The 17,955-nt window shown below is 47.0% G+C and overlaps 2 protein-coding genes across 3 annotated transcripts in view; one reads left to right on the top strand and one right to left on the bottom strand.

The window, feature by feature from the left end:
• Positions 1–5,099, top strand: part of EDRF1 (erythroid differentiation regulatory factor 1) — a 47,048-nt gene extending 41,949 nt beyond the window's left edge. For both annotated transcript variants that reach the window (XM_030805633.1, XM_030805640.1), the window contains one exon: positions 4,257–5,099. In XM_030805633.1, coding sequence (XP_030661493.1) covers positions 4,257–4,428 — 172 coding nt within the window. In that variant the 3' untranslated portion in view covers positions 4,429–5,099. The remainder of the gene's footprint in view (positions 1–4,256) is intronic.
• Positions 5,100–5,901: 802 nt separating this feature from the next.
• MMP21 (matrix metallopeptidase 21) lies at positions 5,902–17,840 on the bottom strand. The gene is made up of 7 exons (XM_030805653.1): positions 16,630–17,840; positions 14,790–15,324; positions 13,572–13,711; positions 13,178–13,319; positions 11,313–11,570; positions 8,492–8,664; positions 5,902–7,922 (listed from the first exon to the last, which is right to left on the bottom strand). The coding sequence occupies exons 1-7, from the start codon at positions 16,789–16,791 to the stop codon at positions 7,623–7,625; spliced, it is 1,710 nt and encodes a 569-aa protein (XP_030661513.1). The 5' UTR covers positions 16,792–17,840; the 3' UTR covers positions 5,902–7,622.
• Between the last annotated feature and the right edge of the window lie 115 nt (positions 17,841–17,955).

Here is a 17,955-nt window from a genome sequence, read left to right as displayed (position 1 = left end):
TTTGTTTCATAGAGGAGAAGGGTCCAGGTGGGGTTGCCAGTCCCTCCCATAGCAGTTGCTGTTACCCTGTCATAGGTCTGCACCAGGAGGGTCACTCTGTCAGGATTCTCACTGGTCTTTTATGTGGGCATTTGGTGAGGTCCTTGGAGAAAAGCCAGTAAGAAGATGTGAACCCCCTGACTCCACAGAGGCCCTACACTTTCTCACCAGCCTCACTGGGCCCCCACCAACTCATTCGCTATTTTAGCTAAATGCTTACTGGCATCTGGCTGCATCTGCCCTGGGTAAGGAAGGACTGTCCTTTCTCTCCCTGCATCAGCCTGTCCCTCCTTAGATTGCAGGCTAGTTGGCTGCCCCACCTCTCTCATGGATTTAAGAAGAGCCATGACCTTGTAGTTTGCCCTGCTTGAGCCAGAGACTTTTTCCAGTTCTGCACCATGAATAGAAACTTCTTTCAATAATTGCCTTTGGACTAAGTGCCATGGCTCACACCTGTGATCCCAGCTATTTGGGAGACTGAGGCAGGAGAATTACATGAACCCATGAGTTCAAGGCCACAGCAAGCTATGATGGCACCACTGCACTCCAGCCTGGGAGACAGAGCAAAACCCATCTTTTTAAAAAAAAGAGAAAAATTGCTTTTGAATAATTCTCTATAGTCTAAGGAGAGCTTTTATTTGGTTGTGTGTGTGTGTGTTTTTTTTTTTTTTTTGAGACAGAATCTCGCTCTGTCGCCCAGGCTGGAGTGCAGTGGCGCAGTCTCGGCTCACTGCAAGCTCCACCTTCTGGGTTCACGCCATTCTCCTGCCTCAGCCTCCCGAGTAGCTGGGACTACAGGCGTCTGCCACCACACCTGGCTAATTTTTTGTATTTTTAGTAGAGACGGGGTTTCACTGTGTGAGCCAGGATGGTCTCGATCTTCTGACCTCATGATCCGCCCGCCTCAGCCTCCCAAAGTGCTGGGATTACAGGTGTGAGCCACCGCGCCCGGCCTAATTTGGTTGTTAATCCACAGTGTCTGCACCATATCCTGGTTGTGGTACACAGCAGCGAGTGTTGATACACTCACTGTAATTTAGCAGAGACATCCATCTTTCTGAAGAGCCGTAAGGCAGAGCAGATAGTGCATATAGTAACAAGGCTTGGAAAGAATTCCTGCCTTTTTCTAACAGCAGTGGGTAAAGTTTTTAAATTTGTACTGGTTTCCACAAGATGGCAATATAAATATATGATACGTGAGAAAAAGTGATTCATTGATTTTTTACAAGTCAGTCATTTGAGTAATTGGTAATAGGTAATAGTTTCAGTTTTATCTTTTATAATTGTAACAGTCATATGTATGACCTAAGTAATTTTTATTTTAATGGAAGGTTTTCTAAGCTTCTGTTTATTTAGGTTATTAATATTCTGCTGAAAACTATTTTAATCTAAAGTTTTCATGCATGATGCATACAATCTTATTTAGCTAATTTATATTGATTTAAAGGTTTATTAGACTGTTAAATGTGATACTGTGTTAATAAAATAAACACTTTGACAAGTTTCAAAACAAAAATATTAATTACTAAGTCAGTGACTATTTCATTTTTCACTGATGTGCAAATGAAAACATCTAATTTTATTGTTAAGAGGAAAATATCCTCTGCCATAGGCTTAGTTGTTTCACAGTGAATACATGAACATTCTCTTTTGCACTATAGAAGGAAATCAGAATGAGACCTAAAAGAAAGAAAATGCAATCAGCCCTCTGTATCCAAGGATTCTTCATCCACAGATTCAACCAACCACCGATTGAAAATATTAAATAAATAAAAAATAATACAAATTTAAAAAGCAGTATAACAACTATTTATAATGGCATTGACATTGTATTAGGTATTATAAGTCATCTAGAGTTGATTTAAAGTATATAGGAAGATGTGCACAGCCTAAATGCAAGTACTACACCATTTTATATCAGGGACTCCAGCCTCCTCAGATTTTAGTTTCCTGGAGGGTCCTGGAACCAGTCCTCCACAGATACTGAGAGGCCATGTTAAATAAGTTTTTGTTTTATTTTTTGACTACTGCTTTTTCCACTTCATGCCCTCTGGCAAAAAAATAGACAAGGCTTAATAATTAAAATCTTAAGTTTATTAGATTCCTGTAGAATTAGAGCGAAAGATGCATTTTATTTGTTTAAAAAAAATTTTTGTTTTCATTTTCAGGTGATGCAGGCATTTCATCATCATATGACAACTGCATTGGCTTTGACCTGCTAGAAATTCTAGCAGTAGCAGTTTGTTAGGCCACAGGTTTTTTCTTTTTTCGTTTTGAATTTAGAATTTACTTTTCTACTGTATTTTAATATTCATTGCTTTCACAGATCCAGGCCTCTTGACATTTTGGTGGCTCTGGTGTTTAATGTAATGAAATACCATAAAAAGTAGAAGTAATCTCTGAAGATTCAGGGAGCTCTCTGCTGCAGTGCTAAGAACAGATCCTTTAGATTCATGGGTTGTTCCCATTAGATGTGTACATTTAATATTTGGTTAAGATTAGTAAAAAGGGAGATGAAAGAATGTAAGAAAAAGCCTGTGAGATGATGGAGCCCTCGGAATAGGGGTCATAGGTCAGTGAAACTGCTGATAAGAATGCATGAAGGAAGGCATGATTTGTAGAAATTGGAAGATGAAGATTTAAAATTCAGAGTTATGGTTAGGACAGATCAAAAGATTTTAAGTTTATGATCCCTGCAGCCATCATCTTTAGGCACCCAACTATTAATAAAATGGCAGTGTGATGTCATTGTCCACAAAGAATAATTCATCTTTCAAATGCCTTTTCTAATTGTTAAGTGCTAATGCCTTGATTACTGTCAGTAATTTAAATTTTCTGTAAGGTTACCAAAGGTTTTGTGACTTAACTCCCGCAAAACTAAAATATAGCCAATCTTAGGCCCAGATTACAGACAGGGAATGCATTTGGAACAGTCACTTTTGCTGTACTGTGGTTGTTGGGGGAAGGCAGGAGGAGATTTGCCTGATAAAATAAGTGGGAATTGGAGGGGAGAAATGTCTAAAGGCAGCGATGGGGATCCTGTGGAGGAGGAATGGAGCCAGGAATAAAAGGGGAATTCCTGGGGAAGGGAGCTCTGCACTGCTGGCTGCTCTCTGGCAGGCCTGACTGGCAAGCCCTTGGGTGAAGGGAGAAAATTTGTACCCCAAAGAGGTGAAAGAGCATAGCATTTGAAATTGGAAAACATGACATTTTGACCTTAATCCAAACTGTTAACTCTTCTGGGCCTTAGGTTTTACATCTGTAAATTAAAAATGCTAGTCCTTGCCTATGTGAGGGGACGGGATTATTGTAAGGCTCAGATGTGGTCATGGACACTGTAAAGAGTTGTGGGATTGTCACCTGTTATCTGGTTATGTGAGCCAGGGGTCTCCACCTGGACTCATTAAAAAATAAATAAATAAAAGATGCTAGATATGAACTGCCACGTAATTACTAGTCTTTTGCAGTAGTAACAAAAATAGAATTCACTGATGCATCATAAGGGGTAAATGTTTTCAGGACAAACTGTAAACTGAAATAGTTTTAAGGTAGAGTACTGTCTAGTACTCTTCAGCCGAGGGGCAGGCTTCACACAGAATTGCACTGACATTTTTAGAGTAAATTGAGATGCAGCAGGTCTTGTAGTTCTGGAATCCATGTTTAAATCCTAGGTAGTTCTAGCTCTAGAGATGGCCCAACAGTGGCTTTAGATGTGTGTTTGTGACACAGGAGGGTGCTTAGGCCGAGCTTGAGGAACACAGGAAATACTGCATAGCTCCTTCTGTGCCCTCACCCGGCTCCACTGCGTTTTCTTCATGGCCGTCCGTCCATCACTCTCTTGTTTACTGTGGTTTCCCCCAGTGCCTCCCCTCCCCTCCCCCAAACTCCTACCTCAATAGAATGCAAATTCCATAAGGCAGGGGCTTCTTTTTGCCTGTTTTGTTCTCTGTCAAGAGCAATTCCTAGTACATAATAGGCATTCAAATATTTATCAAAGGAATGAGTACTGGATTTCATTGATGTATTGAAATAAATGTGTAGAGACAGGCCCGTGAGCAATAGGTAAAAGAAGGCAGGTCTGAACCCAGCAGAAGAGGAACACCTGCTGCTCTGTGAAGAGTGACTGTTGGGCTGTCACTGCCCGGTTTTCTGGACCTCTGATTTGTTGGTAGGCATTGCTGGTCCCTTACCTGTCTCTTTTTCTTTTTTAACCCTAGCAATAACATCGAAGATGACACAGTTCTCAAAACCAACAAGCACATTTACTCCCAGCTTTTGAGAGCAACTGCAAATAAAACTGCGACTCTTCTGGAAAGAATCAACGTTATCGTCCACCTGCTGGGCCAGCTTGCCGCCGGCAGTGCAGCGAGCAGCAATGCCATTCAGTGACTGCACAGAGCCGTGTCCCAGACACACTGTCAGTGCCTTCAATACGGAGCCGGTTTGTTCATTCGGTGCTTTGTTTCATTAAATAATAGGGAAATATCCATTTAAAACAGGTATATCAGTGGAAACACAGAGTTATTTTAAGTGACAGACAAATTACTGTTGAGTTCTGTGGCTTCTTCACTTGAAGTGCTAACATCAGAATCAAACTTAAAGCTTCCACTATTTATTTCTTTGAGAAGTACACAGTACCTCAATATTAACAGACTTGCTGTGATACAGTTACACTTTCACATATTTTTGAAGTATGTCAAGCTACATGGGTCTAAGATATGATTATTTTGGATAAAATGTTACTTTGGTCAAGAGAACTTTTATCCAAATGACATTACAGGTTCAAGTGGGTTAAGGAGACTTCCTGTACATCTTCAGTGTTTCCTTTTAAATTGCCCAGAAAAAAGGTGTGTTCTTCATAAGCTTCAGTGCAGGATTTTTCAAAGACTAGCTGTTGTGCAATTTGCTGTATTTAATGCATGTTCTGAAAGGATTCACTTTTGACTTTATATGACAGTTGATCAAGAACAGGTACCACCCCTTTTTTTCATTTTAAACTTGAAACTGTGAATAAGGTAAGAAAACTATTTTGAATAAATAAGCTATTTATTTAAAATGTCTTTGTATTTTTCCAATTTCCATTCTTCACATTGAGTTTTGATTTGAACTCAGTCTAAAATTAATAAACTTTACAAAGCAAAGCTCAAAACATTAAAAGTAAAATTCTGCTGTCCACTAAATTCTCCCTAGAATATTTTACTTATTGCTGCTGCTACATGGCTCTTGTCCAGTTACACACAAACATCCCCTGTTCTTTGTAATGGCTATCGTGCACAAGGCTGTTTTCGTTCATAATTCATATTTTCAATTTCAAGACAGTGTAACAGATAAAACAGGCTCTTTCGAGGTGAGGTGAAGGTCTGGACTTCTGTGCATGACACCATTATGGGTAGGTCTGCTGCGTAGGCCTGGGGGCAGGTGTGCTGGAGATTCGGCCAGCTCGGTGCAGGCCCTCCACGGTGGCCAGACCCCCCTCCCACACCAGCCAGACCTCTGAAGGAATTCCAACTATACTAGAAAACTGTCTAGAAGACCTAGTTTTAAGCCGAATTTTTACAGAGCTATGATGTAAAAGAGACTTCTTTCTCTTTTATAGAGATTTTCAGGTGGTTTTCATTGGCTGAGATTTTTTTGTTTTGAGACAGGGTCTCACTGTCACCCAGGCTGGAGTGCAGTGGCAGTCTCGGCTTACTGCAACCTCTGCCTCCCAGGCTTAAGGGATCCTCCCACCTCAGCCTCCCAAGTAGCTGTGACTACAGGTGTGCACCACCACGCCTGGCTAATTTTTTGTATTTTTAGTAGAGACAGGGTTTTGCCGTGTTGCCCAAGCTGGTCTCGAACTCCTGAGCTCAAGGGATCCAACTGCCTCGGCCTCCCAAAGTGCTGGGATTATAGGCGTGAGCCACCACACCCAGCCCACTGACAGTGAGTTAACATCCATCATAGCTTAGCAAAATTCTCTCTTGCCATTTGTCCACTTAGCTGTTGTTTACTTAGTTTGCATTTTCCTTGGAACAGATTTGTATCGGTTTGCAAAAACTAATCACTGGAACATTTAAAGTTTTGCCTAAATTGTAAAGCAGTTGTACGAATTCAGCAATGTTTCATTTCAGGACCACTGTCATTCGGTTTCCCCTTGTAGCAAGTGTACACACATCATAAAACTGTCTTTGCCCTGCTAGATAAACCTAGAGACTTCTGTTGATTATAATCAAAGATTATATACCATCTTTTGGGTTAATGAATTCAAAAGGATGTTCCTACTTAGGTAGCAATGAGCTGGGATTAGGGATAAGAGAGATGCTTATCTTTCCTCCCAGCCCCTCTCCTTGGCTGAAACAACCTTTCAGTCAAGAGGAAAATTTGTTCTTAAGCAAGTAAGAATAAATTCTAGTTATCTTCCTTTGTCAAAGCAATAACATGAAAGTTCCTACAGGGGGGAATAAAGATCCTTATAAAATACATTTGTAATTTGCTGTTTTTAACTTAAAATTTCCTGAAGTACCTGTGTTTTAGCTATTCCTTTAGAAGAAGAAATTTGGTATTTGTGGCCTGATCATTGAGGCTACTGAATCCATTTCAGTTAATTTCGGATTTTGTTCACATCATTACAAATGACATTGGGTTTTTGTTTGGGTTAAGAGTTAATAGCCATATTATGTAAGAGTTAAAGGGATATAATGCCTATCCTAGATATAACTGATATTGGAGAAATAAAATTATCCAACTAGCTTCAAGAGTCTCCTTTTGGTAGTCTGGTCTTTAGAACCTAAGTAAACTGTCATATAAAGTGGTAGGAGAGAACACTAAATGAATTACAGTGAACCAGCAAAGCTGTTCTGTTCAGGGCCATTTGGGTTGCAGGCCTGTGTGTTCAAACAAGAGGGTGCAACTCACTGCAGGGCCCGAGACCACCACAGTGACACAGAGGAAGTGCAGAGGGCCCTGGGCTGGGATTTGGAGATGAGGACCCAGAGCTACCACTGGGTTTGACTTTTGGCAGGATACAAACAGATGAATTTTGGCTAATATGACTGGAAATGTGTACAGTAGTATCCATCCTGCCACGCTGACAGAGTTGTGAAGATCAAGAGAGAAATACACATGAAAACCTTTTGTACACTGTCTTTAGAGAAATGTCATTCTGACAGGGACTGTGGAGGGCAATTTATTTGAATCCCGTGACTTTCCCATTAAATCCCTCAGTAAAATCATCTCTGTGGCATCTCCTTCCTTGATAGCTTGACCCAGGGCTCTGGCCGCCCTTCCAACTCCCATCAATTAGATGGGCACGCAGTTGGGATGGGCGGAGCCCCACAGAGTAGAAAGCAGGCAAAGATCATTGGATGCTTAGTTTTTGTTTTTTTGTTTTTTTAAACCTTTTAGGTTATGAATTATGTTTTCCCTGAGCAATTGTTTTTAAATCAAGTATTTTAAAAGTTCAACTAAGACTTTTCCCATTGGGTTTTAACTTACAGTGCCATATTTTCTTCAGCTACTGAAAATCTGGTTTTCTTTGTAAACAATATCAGAATTTTTCTCTTAGTGAAGTCCTATGACTCTCCATTTCCTACTTTTTCTTATTACATGTTCAGTGTGGAGATATGGACATCACAAACATCAAACCACTTCTCTGAAATAAACTTTTTTGGAAATAAGCCATTAGCAGGAAGCCAGGAATTCTGTTGTTTGTCCTTGTCATTAACTACCTTCCAGTATGCATTGCCTTTGAAAAAGAAAATGGAGTTGTATGCATAGGAGTAATAAGCGGAATCTATATTTCTAAAAGGATGGTTTTGTGGTATTATTGCTGGAAAAACTTCAGTAATCTTCTTTGGATAAGAATTAAGTACTCGATTTCTGTTGACATCAAATGCAAATACCTGCAAAGCAAATAAGATAGACTGGTTCTTCTGAAAACTATTAATATTTTTTGGTTAATTTATAACAATGAGATAAGTAACTCAAGACTTTGTACCAAATTCTTTAGACTTGAACTTCTTAATTTTCCATTGTGCTCTGCCATTGCTATTTAGATCTGAAGTGAGTACACGTTTTTTGGGTTTTTTTTGGGCCCGGTCTCACTCTTGCCCAGGCTGGACTGGAGTGCAGTGGTGCAATCACAGCTCACTGCAGCCTCGACCTCCCAGGCTCAAGTGATCCTCTTGCCTCAGCCTCTTAGGCAGCTGGGAGCACAGGCACGTGCCACCACACCTGGATAATTTCTGTATTTTTTTTTAAGACCGAAACATGGGTTTCACACTGTTGCCCAGACTGGTCTCAAACTCCTGAGCTTAAGCGATCTGCCCACCTTGGTCACCCAAAGTGTGGGATTGCAGACATGCGCCACTGTGGCAGGCCAAGCACAGCCTTTAAATACGAACTTGGTCATCTGACGAATCTCTATTAGGGATGACAGAAGCATTGCTAGGCTGAAGAGCCTTCTACTTACAAGGGACTCCTTGAAGAAGTAAATTAACTTCTGTCTTCGGTCATAAAATGCCGTGTCTAGGGGACTTGGGATGCCAGGAAATCCTTCTGAAATCAATTTGGGATAGCTTTTTCCTTGTTCATCCTCTGTGAGGGCCTGATCCTTGTCACTGTCATATCTCCAGTATTGATTTCCTGAGAGCCAAACAAAATACGTTCATGTGGTTTATTACTATTAAATCACGTGACAAAGAGGACAATTTTCAATCTAGGTCTCAGCCAATCCTGTACAATGTGTTGCCATGATTCTAGGAGAAAGCGGGGCTTTTGGCATCTGAGTGAAGCCTCCACTCCGCCATTTCCCCGGGTCTTGAATTACTCCTACATTTAACCCAGGAAGTGCGTTATTCTTGGCCATCACTGCTGCAGTTGGAATGCTGGTTGCCTTTCACAGCAAAAGCAAACCCTGCCCCATGAACATCATCCTCCTGGCTCTCATCAAAAGCAAAAACAAAACAGCAAAAATCATGTCTTTTAGTATCTTAATGTTTTTTTCTTCTTCCTTTATAGTCTAAAGATGTTCCTTTTAATGTTAGTGGCCCAAGGATTGGAATCACTTTCCTATCCTAATCAATCTAAGCCCTCTTTTTACTGAAGAAATCATGATCCTTATGATTGGATTATACCTTGAGTGTTTCAGAGTCCTCTAGTCCCACCACCACACCCATCTTACAAACAAGGACACTGGAGTAGAGAGCTGAAGTGACTCGTCCACAGTCGGACAGCCTAGGCTGAGCCAGGAATGCAAGCCAGGACTCTCAAATGCCACTCCAGAGAGGCTCCCCACTGTCCTGTGAAATGGAACTTTGCTCCATTCTGTTTCAGAGTTCACATTCACATGCTCATTTTGTGCTCTAAATCAGTAGGTGCTTATTTTAGCCTCTTCTTGTTAGTTCCTAATCCTGAATATTCGGCATCTTGCCAACAGAATAGACTAAATCCACTTAGATACTTTGGTGTTCACAGCTCACAGAACACCCCAAGCAGTACGTTCCTTAGCAACCAAATATTTAATATACTTGGAAAAGTTCACCGTTGAGAACAATGTGACATATGTCCAGTTAGAGATGCAGTTCACTCTTAACAGGAATTTCTTTTAATCCAAAATATTCATAGCAAATTAAGATGTTTTTAAAGCTCCAAGAATAAAATACAGCTGTATTGTGGCAGTTACCCTATGATGACCTAAATCTATAATTAAGATTCTTTGAGTGTTGCCAACATAAATTCTGTTTGGGACTTCTTAAAACCCTGAAAGATGTGCTTCCAACTCTGAAAGACCTGCACTGTAAACATCAGCTGTAAGGCAATTTCTCTATGTAACTGAACTAATTCTTCCTTTGTGTGATATGAAGGAAAACTGAGGCCAAATTTATATACAGGATCCTTATGGTAAAATTTGCATATAAAGTTCATTCGGTTTGGCTCTCGCCTTGTTAAGTCTTTTTGAGCAATTTAAAGCCCTATGGTTATATTACCAGGATTCAGGCAGAGGGGCTACACAGCTTGTCTCTGGATAGGAAAGGGGAAGGGAAAAAGCAGTGACCACAGAGTCATGTTTATGATCGGACTCTGTGCTGTCTGGTTTTGCAAAGGCAGCGCGCCTCGTGCACCGGGTCCAGGGTACTGGATGAGACCGGGTGTGAGTAAGGAGCAGCGGCAGGAAGAGTCCCAGACCTGCCTTTCTTTGTGTGTTCCCCATGACCCCCCAGGCTCCACCACATCAGTTTCTGTCTTCCAGCAAAACACTGACCTTCCGTGTTGAGCAATTGCCATTGATGGCTCATGGCCTGCTCAGTGAAGTCCAGCCCCGACCCTGGCATTTGAGGCCCTCCGTGGTTGGGCCAACCCGCCTTTCTAGCCTGATCTCATCCCGGGTAAGTCTGTCGCCAGCTTTGATGGACCCCAGTCTCACAGCTCTGTGGCTTTTTCACTCCCAGCCCCTCGGCTTCGCTCCTGCTGCTTGTCTCTGACCACTTCCACGCCCTCATCCACTCTCCATTCTGGGTGCCTCTTTCTGGGCATCCCAGATCCCACCCATCCTTGAGTCTAGGCCAAGACCTGATTCCTGGGGGCGCCAGCACCCAATTCCAGGTGGCAGTGATCACCTTTTCTGCTTGATCTGCCCCTTAAAAATCACTTCTGTTGCTAGATGTCCAAGGTACTTTATTTTCCCATCAGAACCAGATTAAAACTCCTGCAGGGCAGGGCCCTTTCTTACAGTTTTTTGGCAGCCACCTTAGTACCTAGGAGAGTTCACTCACTCATTCGGTGACTTACCGCCTTCTTAAAAAGATCAGGGCCTGGGTGCAGTGGTTCACACCTGTAATCCCAACACTTTGAGAGGCCAAGGTGGGAAAACGGCTTGAAGCCAGGAGTTCAAGACTAGCCTGGGCAACATAGTGAGACCCCATCTCTAAAAAAAAAGAAAAAATTGTTTTAATTAAGCCAGGTGTAGTGGTGTGTGCCTGTGGTCCCAGCTACTCGGGAGGCTGAGGTGGCAACAGCACTTGAACCCAGGAGGTCAAGGCTGTATAGTAAGCCGTGATTGTGCACTCCAGCCTGGGTAACAGTGAAACTGTGTCTCAGAAACAAACAAACAAAAAAACGGAATAGAACCCAATCCTTGTGCCCTCAGAGCTTCCAGTCTGATGGAGCAGACAGAAATTAAAGCAAGTAATGACGAGAGCATTACAACAGATTCCTTGATAGGGGCTCAAGACATTCCTTCTGAGTGCATTCATTTAATAAGAGAAATAGAACCATCCATGAAGAATCTGTACCTTGAAAAAAATAACGTTCATCTCTTTTCCATGTCCAGATGTGAACAAAGGCATCTATGTTGTGTGTTGGGATTCCAGGCCAGCCAGTGAGGATTTGGATAGGGTCCCCATAGCGTGTCCTATTGTTGCGATTTTCATAAAGCCAGTACCAGCTGTTGCGGAAGAAATACGTGCTAAATCTCACCATCACCTCTCCATATTGGTTTCTCTCTTTGCGAATCCAGTCAAATGCAGTATCAAATGATCCCTCACAGGAGCCTTAAAAAAAAAAAAAAAAAGCTACTTTTCACATACATGGTGTAAAACTTACATTTTCATATGTGACTTGAATGAAGACAGTTGCAAAGCTGGGGCTTTCTATAAAAACACCTTAAAGCAAGACACCATGTAAGGCTGAAGTGGGGCCAGGTGCAGTGGCGCATGCCTGTAATCCTAGCACCTTGGGAGACCGAGGCAGGAGGATTGCTTGAGTTCAAGACCAGCCTGGGCAAAGGTGAAACCCAGTGTCTAAAAAAAAAAAAAAAAAATACAAAAAGTAGCCGGGCATGGTGGCACGTGCCTGTGGTCCCTTGGCACAGGTTACTTGGGAAGCTGACGTGGGAGGATTGCTTGAGCCTGAGAAGTTGAGGCTGCAGTGAGCTGAGATCAGTCCACTACACTCCAGCTTGGGCGATAGAGTGAGACCCTATCTTGAAAAAAAAAAAAGATTGAGGTGGTGAGCAGAGGGAGCTGGAGGTGCCAGGCTGCCTGCTACAGTCCTGGTTCATAGGCATATCCTGCCTTCATTCTTCACAGTGCCCCAGGCCACTCTCAGAAGCATCTCAGTTTGGTTGTGAAGTTATGTACGGTTGACCACCCTAAATATAGCTAGTGAATACCTCCCTTGACACCTTGATGGCAGTTTGACTTCATTAGAGGGAAGAAGTTTGATTCTGGGCTCATGTAAGAGTAAGATCTCCACTGGGGCAATTCCGTGTGTCCTGGCTGTTGTCTCCAAAGACAGTGCTGAGAACGGGCGGATGTGAGAACAGAAATGGGGTGGTCTCTGTTAGGGACTTTTTTTTTTTTTTTTTTTTTGAGACAGAGTCTTGCCGTCACCCAGGCTGGAGTGCAGTGGTGCAATCTTGGCTCACTGCAACCTCCACCTCATGGGTTCAACAGTTCTCCTGCCCCAGCCTCCCAAGTAGCTGGGATTATAGGCGTGTGCCACCATGCCCAGCTAATTTTTGTATTTATAGTAGAGAAAAGATTTCAACATGTTGGCCAGGCTGGTCTCGAACTTCTGACATCAAGGATCCACCCACCTTGGCTTCCCAAAGTGCTGGGATTACAGGCATGAGCCACTGTGCCTGGCCTAGGGACCTTTGAATGGAAAAGAGGAGGACAGCTTTCTTCCCTTGGGCCTCAGTACTAAATTACTAACCACTTTAATTAAATAATCAACCACTAGAACGTTTGGCCTGAACGATTTTAAATAGAGATTGGAGCTTATCCTGGCCAGGCTAAGCTGTTTTTTGGGATTGCAGTAAACTCCCAGGGCTTCCAGTGTGTGCGTCTCTGGTGGGATGCCACAGCACGGGTTGGGGGCCCGCTTGTGTTGAGAAAACCACCGCATTCACTGTCCTCCCAGGAAATGCATGTGGTGAGAGAGGACACAGGAGGGACTGGCTGTCGACTGGGCAAAACCACTTTTTAACTGAGAGAATGGCATCAGGGAGCTATAGGGCGGCTGCCCTTGGGTGACATGAGTTAAACAACGTTGCGCTCTTAGGCCCAGGTTCCCAGTGAGGAGTGAGTGGGGTCCTGCTGTGCTCTGGAATACAGTGTCCTCCGCTAGCTCAGGATGCCCTCCCCAGCAGTCTTACCATACAGCTTTTGAATCGCTTTCCTGTCTGACCAGTCCAACTCAAAGGCAGGCTCCTGGGGAATGTAATTTGGTTGCATTATGGATCCCGTCCTGTAGGTGTGAGGTAAGCCCAGGACATGGCCAATTTCATGGACAGCCACCTAGAAGGGGACACACACCATGGGCGCTGGGTGAAGCCTGGGCGATGGATCCCTGCGTAACAGACGCAGGCCTGTGCTTCGAGAGGAGCGGTGCTTGTGAAGAGGGGAGCACCGGTGAAACTGGGGAGCCATTCCACAGATTCACCTCCTCAGAGGATGTGGACACTACATGGGAAAAGCTTGGACTTTTTGGACGTCAGCCCATGAGCACTGCTGGTGTCTTATCAACATGAGCGGCTCAGGACCACTGACCTTGAGAAGACTGATGCCCATGTCACTGGTGGGAGGCGTGAAGTGCTCATCGTCGTCAAAGTGAATGTCACCTAGGCGCCAGGCGTGTGCAAACTCCTGCCCGCTCCCATCGAAGGCCCGCGGACAGCCCAGGTGCCGGCCTGGCGAGGGGGAGAAGGAGGTGGTCCCGGTGAAGGATGAGTGCCCCACAGACAGACTCCTCACCTAGGGGGTCCCCAGCCTCCAGGAACCGGCAGCTCATTCTGTCGGCAGACAGAGCGGCAGCTCCTGGGTAAAGTCCTCAGTGTGCGGAAGATGGAGACGGTTTGTTTATAAACTGTGTTTACAGTCCACAGACTGTCAGAGACCAGCAGGCACCAACTGCCTGGGAGCAGAGGGGAGGGGGGCTGGGTGAGAGCCGGGCTGGGGGCCTGGGAAGATGGTAAAAAGGCCTCACCCGGACAAGACTGGGGCCAGATCCTTGACTCTGCGGAGGTCGTGAAATACTGGAAGCCAGGTCCCTTAAAATTTGTCTTTTTCAGCCAACCGTGTCCCTGTACTTCTCACCCTGGGACATTAACCCAGTGAGACCAGAAGACAGCCCTGAGCACCCCCAGGTCACAGATGGGGCTGCAAAGTGGCTTGTCTGCTTGCTGCTTGTCTCTGACCACTTCCACGCCCTTATCCACTCTCCATTCTGGGTGTCTTTTTGTGGGTATCCCAGATCCCACCCATCAGGCCAAGACCTGATTCCCGGGGACGCCAGCACCCAATTCCAGGTGGCAGTGATCACCTCTTCTGCTTGATCTGCCCGTTAAAAATACTTCTGTTGCTAGATGTCCAAGGCATTTTGTCCCGCTTTTGTCCAATTGTACGGGGGAGGTGGTGGCACCTGTTCCTGGCCCCACCCTGTCCTGAGGTCCTGGCTGCTGCTCCCTAGGGAAGCTGGAGGCACAGGCAGGGGGCCCGAGTGGGACTTCGAGGAGCAGCCCGGGCAGCAGCCTGCGCCTAGGGCCGGCCGTAGTGTCCCCGTAGGCCACACCAGGCTCTCTGCAGGGTGACCATGATTCTGACAAGACGACCCTGACCGGAGGCTTCTGCCTGCCCCGCTGACAGGTGCCCCTGGGACAGGCCGGGAGGCCTTAGTCCCCCATTCTGCAGGTGGCCGAGGCGGGGGTGTGTGCGCCGGGGTCCCCGAGGAACTGGGGCCGGCAGGTCGGGAGCCCGGGGCACTCTTACCTCTCCCAAAACCCAGCTTGATGTCGACCGCGGCCCCGGGGGCGGCCAGGTCCTCGCGGAAGTCCAGCGGCGTCACCTCGCTCCACATCCTGAAGGCCAGCGCCACGATGCGCCGCTGCTCGGCCGCGGACAGTTGGCTGCTCAGGGCCTCTCCCAGCAGCCGCCAGCTCAGCGTCCTCTTGGAGAAGGCCTGGGCGGCTCCGCCGTCAGGGGAGCCCCGGGGCTGCCAACCCCGCCGGGACAGGGACAGCGGCGCCCGCGGGGAGCGCCTGGAGCGGGCTCTGGGGGGCAGGCCCGGGAGCGAAGGCAGAGCGGCGGGGGGCGGTGGGCGCGAGTCGGGGACCCCGCAGCGCGGCTGGTTCATGGTCGCCAAGGTGGCCGCGTCCAGCTCCCCGCTGGCCGGCAGCGCGTTCGCCCGCTGGAACCTTCGCACCGCCTCGGCCAGGGCGGCGCCTTTGGGGGTCTCCGGCGGCCCCTCGGGACTGGGCCCCCAGGCCGCCCGCACCCCCGACCAGCCGTATCTGGACAGGAACCGCTGTGGGAGAGAAAGGCACCCTAATCTGGGCCGCCTTGCTCGGGGCCCTCCCGGGCTGCCCTGCCCCAAAGTCTAGAGAGACAGAGACATGGGGATAGAGACAGAGACAGACAGAGACAGAGACAGATAGAAGCAGAAAGACAGACAGGGAGAAACAGATGAAAAAAGCAATAGAAATAGGAAGACAGAGAGACAGAGAGAGAGAGATACAGAGAGAGCGGCAGTGAGACACAGAGACAGGAGAGAGGTAGACAGGAGAGAAGGAGCGAGTCCTGGGCGCCTTCCTGAGTGCGGGCCCTGCATGGGCACCAGGCCGAGTCAGAGGCGCCCAAGGGCCCGAGGAGCAGGAGACCTGGGCAGCGGGGTGGGCGAGTGCCGGGAGGAGGTGAGAGGTCGCGGGGGAGGAAGACGCTCCCCCAGGCCATGCGGGGCAGGTCGTGCGGGACAGGTGGGGGATGCCAAGGAAGTCCAGGCGTGGCCACACCGCAGAGAAGGCCATGGGGAGGGATGTCCTGAGAGCTGGGAATTCGAACTGAAGGGCTTGGCAGTGGTTGGGTCTGAGGACCTGGGAGGCTTCCTCATGGCCGCACAGAGGGAGGGAGGTCGGCGGCCTCCAGGCGGCTGAGGGCCTGGCTACAGGGCGGCTCTCCTGTTCCCTGCCCTGGCCTCTGGGGCACCGTGGGAGCTGGGGATTGGACTTGACCCTGAGCATCAGCTCCAGGCCTATGGTGACCACAGGATCACGTGCCAGGGCAGGTGAAGGGGCCTTATGGGTCCACTCCCTGCCCCCCACCACGACTCTCTGGAGGAGGCGATCGCCTGCATTGGACCTCCTGGGTGCTTCACCACAGACTCCAGTGAAGTCCACGGATGCCACCCCAGACAGCTGTTAGGATCCTTGCTATTGCGGTGTTGGGGAACCTTGCAGGGCTGTCCCCTTCTCTACATCTAGAGATTGGCATGGTGAGCAGCCACAGAATACCTTCGGACAGTGCCTTGGCCACTACAGTATCACATGCTTGCCTTTGGAAAGGCACTTGGCATTTGAGTCTATTGTCTGCGCACTGACATTTCTTTCTCACTAGGGCTGACCTGTGGGGTTGTCGAATCAGGTTAAGCATCGATTCATGGTTGTTCCAATAGGAGCCACAGGAGCCACTCCTCCCTCCTAGCCCAGCCTGCCTGGCCCTTCTCTGCCCCTGCACAGCCGGCATCCTGGCCTGTGCCTGTGCGTCCGTGTGCATGTGCCTGTGCGCGCGCGTGCACGTGCCTGGGGGTGTTGCTGTTCTTCCAGCTTCCTCCTACCTGCGCAGCGTGGAGGTCGGCAATGGGCTTGGCCTGGCGCAGTGGGGATGGCTCCAGGTCCGAGCGGTCCCGGCTGTGGAAGAGGCTCTCAGGCTGGGTGGGCCAGGGAGCAGCCAGCCAGCAGAGCAGCAGTGTCGGACGGAAGATGGAGGCGGCGAGCATTGGCCTGGTCTGAACCCTTGCCCTCCCTGCCTGGCTTCGTCCCCGTCCCCGTCACCTCTCCTTAAGCAGCAGCACCTAAGGTGGCTTTTATAAGCTACCCAGGAGGGAGCACCCAGGTTTCCAAGCATTTCTCACCCAGCCCTGAAGTGTGCCCACTAGGAGGCCACGTGGCAGGCCCTGGGCGTGCTGCCTTTGAAGACCCCAGGCTCACCTTTCTTGTTGGTGTGAGAACTCCTTTCAGCCTCCAGAGTTTGCCATGTCCTCGGATAATTACACCCTCCAGTTGCCAGTGCCTGTGGGTTCCATTTCTATGGAGATATACTGTGGGCAAGTTTGCCACTAAATGAGCTGTGGAATTAACAGAGGCACGAGACTGCGCTCCTAACAACGTGCCCCGCAGAGCCGAGCCTGAGTTTAAAAACCCGACCGTTAGTTTGCTAACAGTTTGGGTCACTTTTTTTCTTGGTGAGCTGGGGTTTGGAGATTTTTAGTTTGTTTCTCAGACATTTTTTGTGTGGCTTTTCTTCTTTTTGTTTATCTTTATATAAAGGAGATCTTCTGAGCAGATAGTATAAATTGTAAAAGTACTGAGAATGAAGAAGACATTCTGTGATTCCGGTGGTGACATTTCAGTGAACATTCTTGCAGATACATATGCTCAGGTGCCTAGAGAAGTATTTGTGTGTGTCTCTCATTTTACATGAACTCTATTCTGTATTCCTTACAAGCCAGCACAACGTTACAGGCACTTTTCTGTTTCTGAATGTAAGTATTTATCGTTCTAGTTAATGACTGCACAGTGTCCCATTCTGTGGGTAAAGATTTTTATATGAGGATAAACTAGAATCACCTCAGCCCACTTACTTTCCGCTCATGGAGAAGCCTCAAGTTTCTCTGGGATCCCGAAGACAGAGCCTTCCCTGAACTGGGCTTTTATTTGAGCAGACATCCTCCCAAGAGTACAGACTGACTGGGTCACAGCCATCCATGGGAATATGGAGAATCATAGAAATACGGAGAGGCCAGGTGCAGTGGCTCAGACCCATAATCCCAGCGTTATGGGAGGCTGAGGCAGGAGGACTGAGGCCAGGAGTTTGAGACCAGCAAGGGCAACAAAATGAGACCTCATTTCTATAAAAAAAGTGTTTAAAAATTAGCTCGGCA

This window comes from Nomascus leucogenys, chromosome 3 (assembly GCF_006542625.1).
Source record: "Nomascus leucogenys isolate Asia chromosome 3, Asia_NLE_v1, whole genome shotgun sequence".
In the NCBI taxonomy this organism is placed as follows: Eukaryota; Metazoa; Chordata; class Mammalia; order Primates; family Hylobatidae; genus Nomascus; species Nomascus leucogenys.
This window is presented reverse-complemented; position numbering and strand designations above follow the sequence as displayed.

Bases quoted from the DNA above. Each gene is read 5' to 3' on its own strand.
- MMP21 (XM_030805653.1), bottom strand. From the start codon at position 16,791: ATGCTCGCCGCCTCCATCTTCCGTCCGACACTGCTGCTCTGCTGGCTG. The intron at 8,665-11,312 runs GTACAGATTCTT...TTTGGCTCTCAG, and splicing joins TGAACGTTATTTTTTTCAAG to GAAATCAATACTGGAGATAT. The intron at 7,923-8,491 runs GTAAGTAGAAGG...TTTGCTTTGCAG, and splicing joins ACTTCTTCAAGGAGTCCCTT to GTATTTGCATTTGATGTCAA.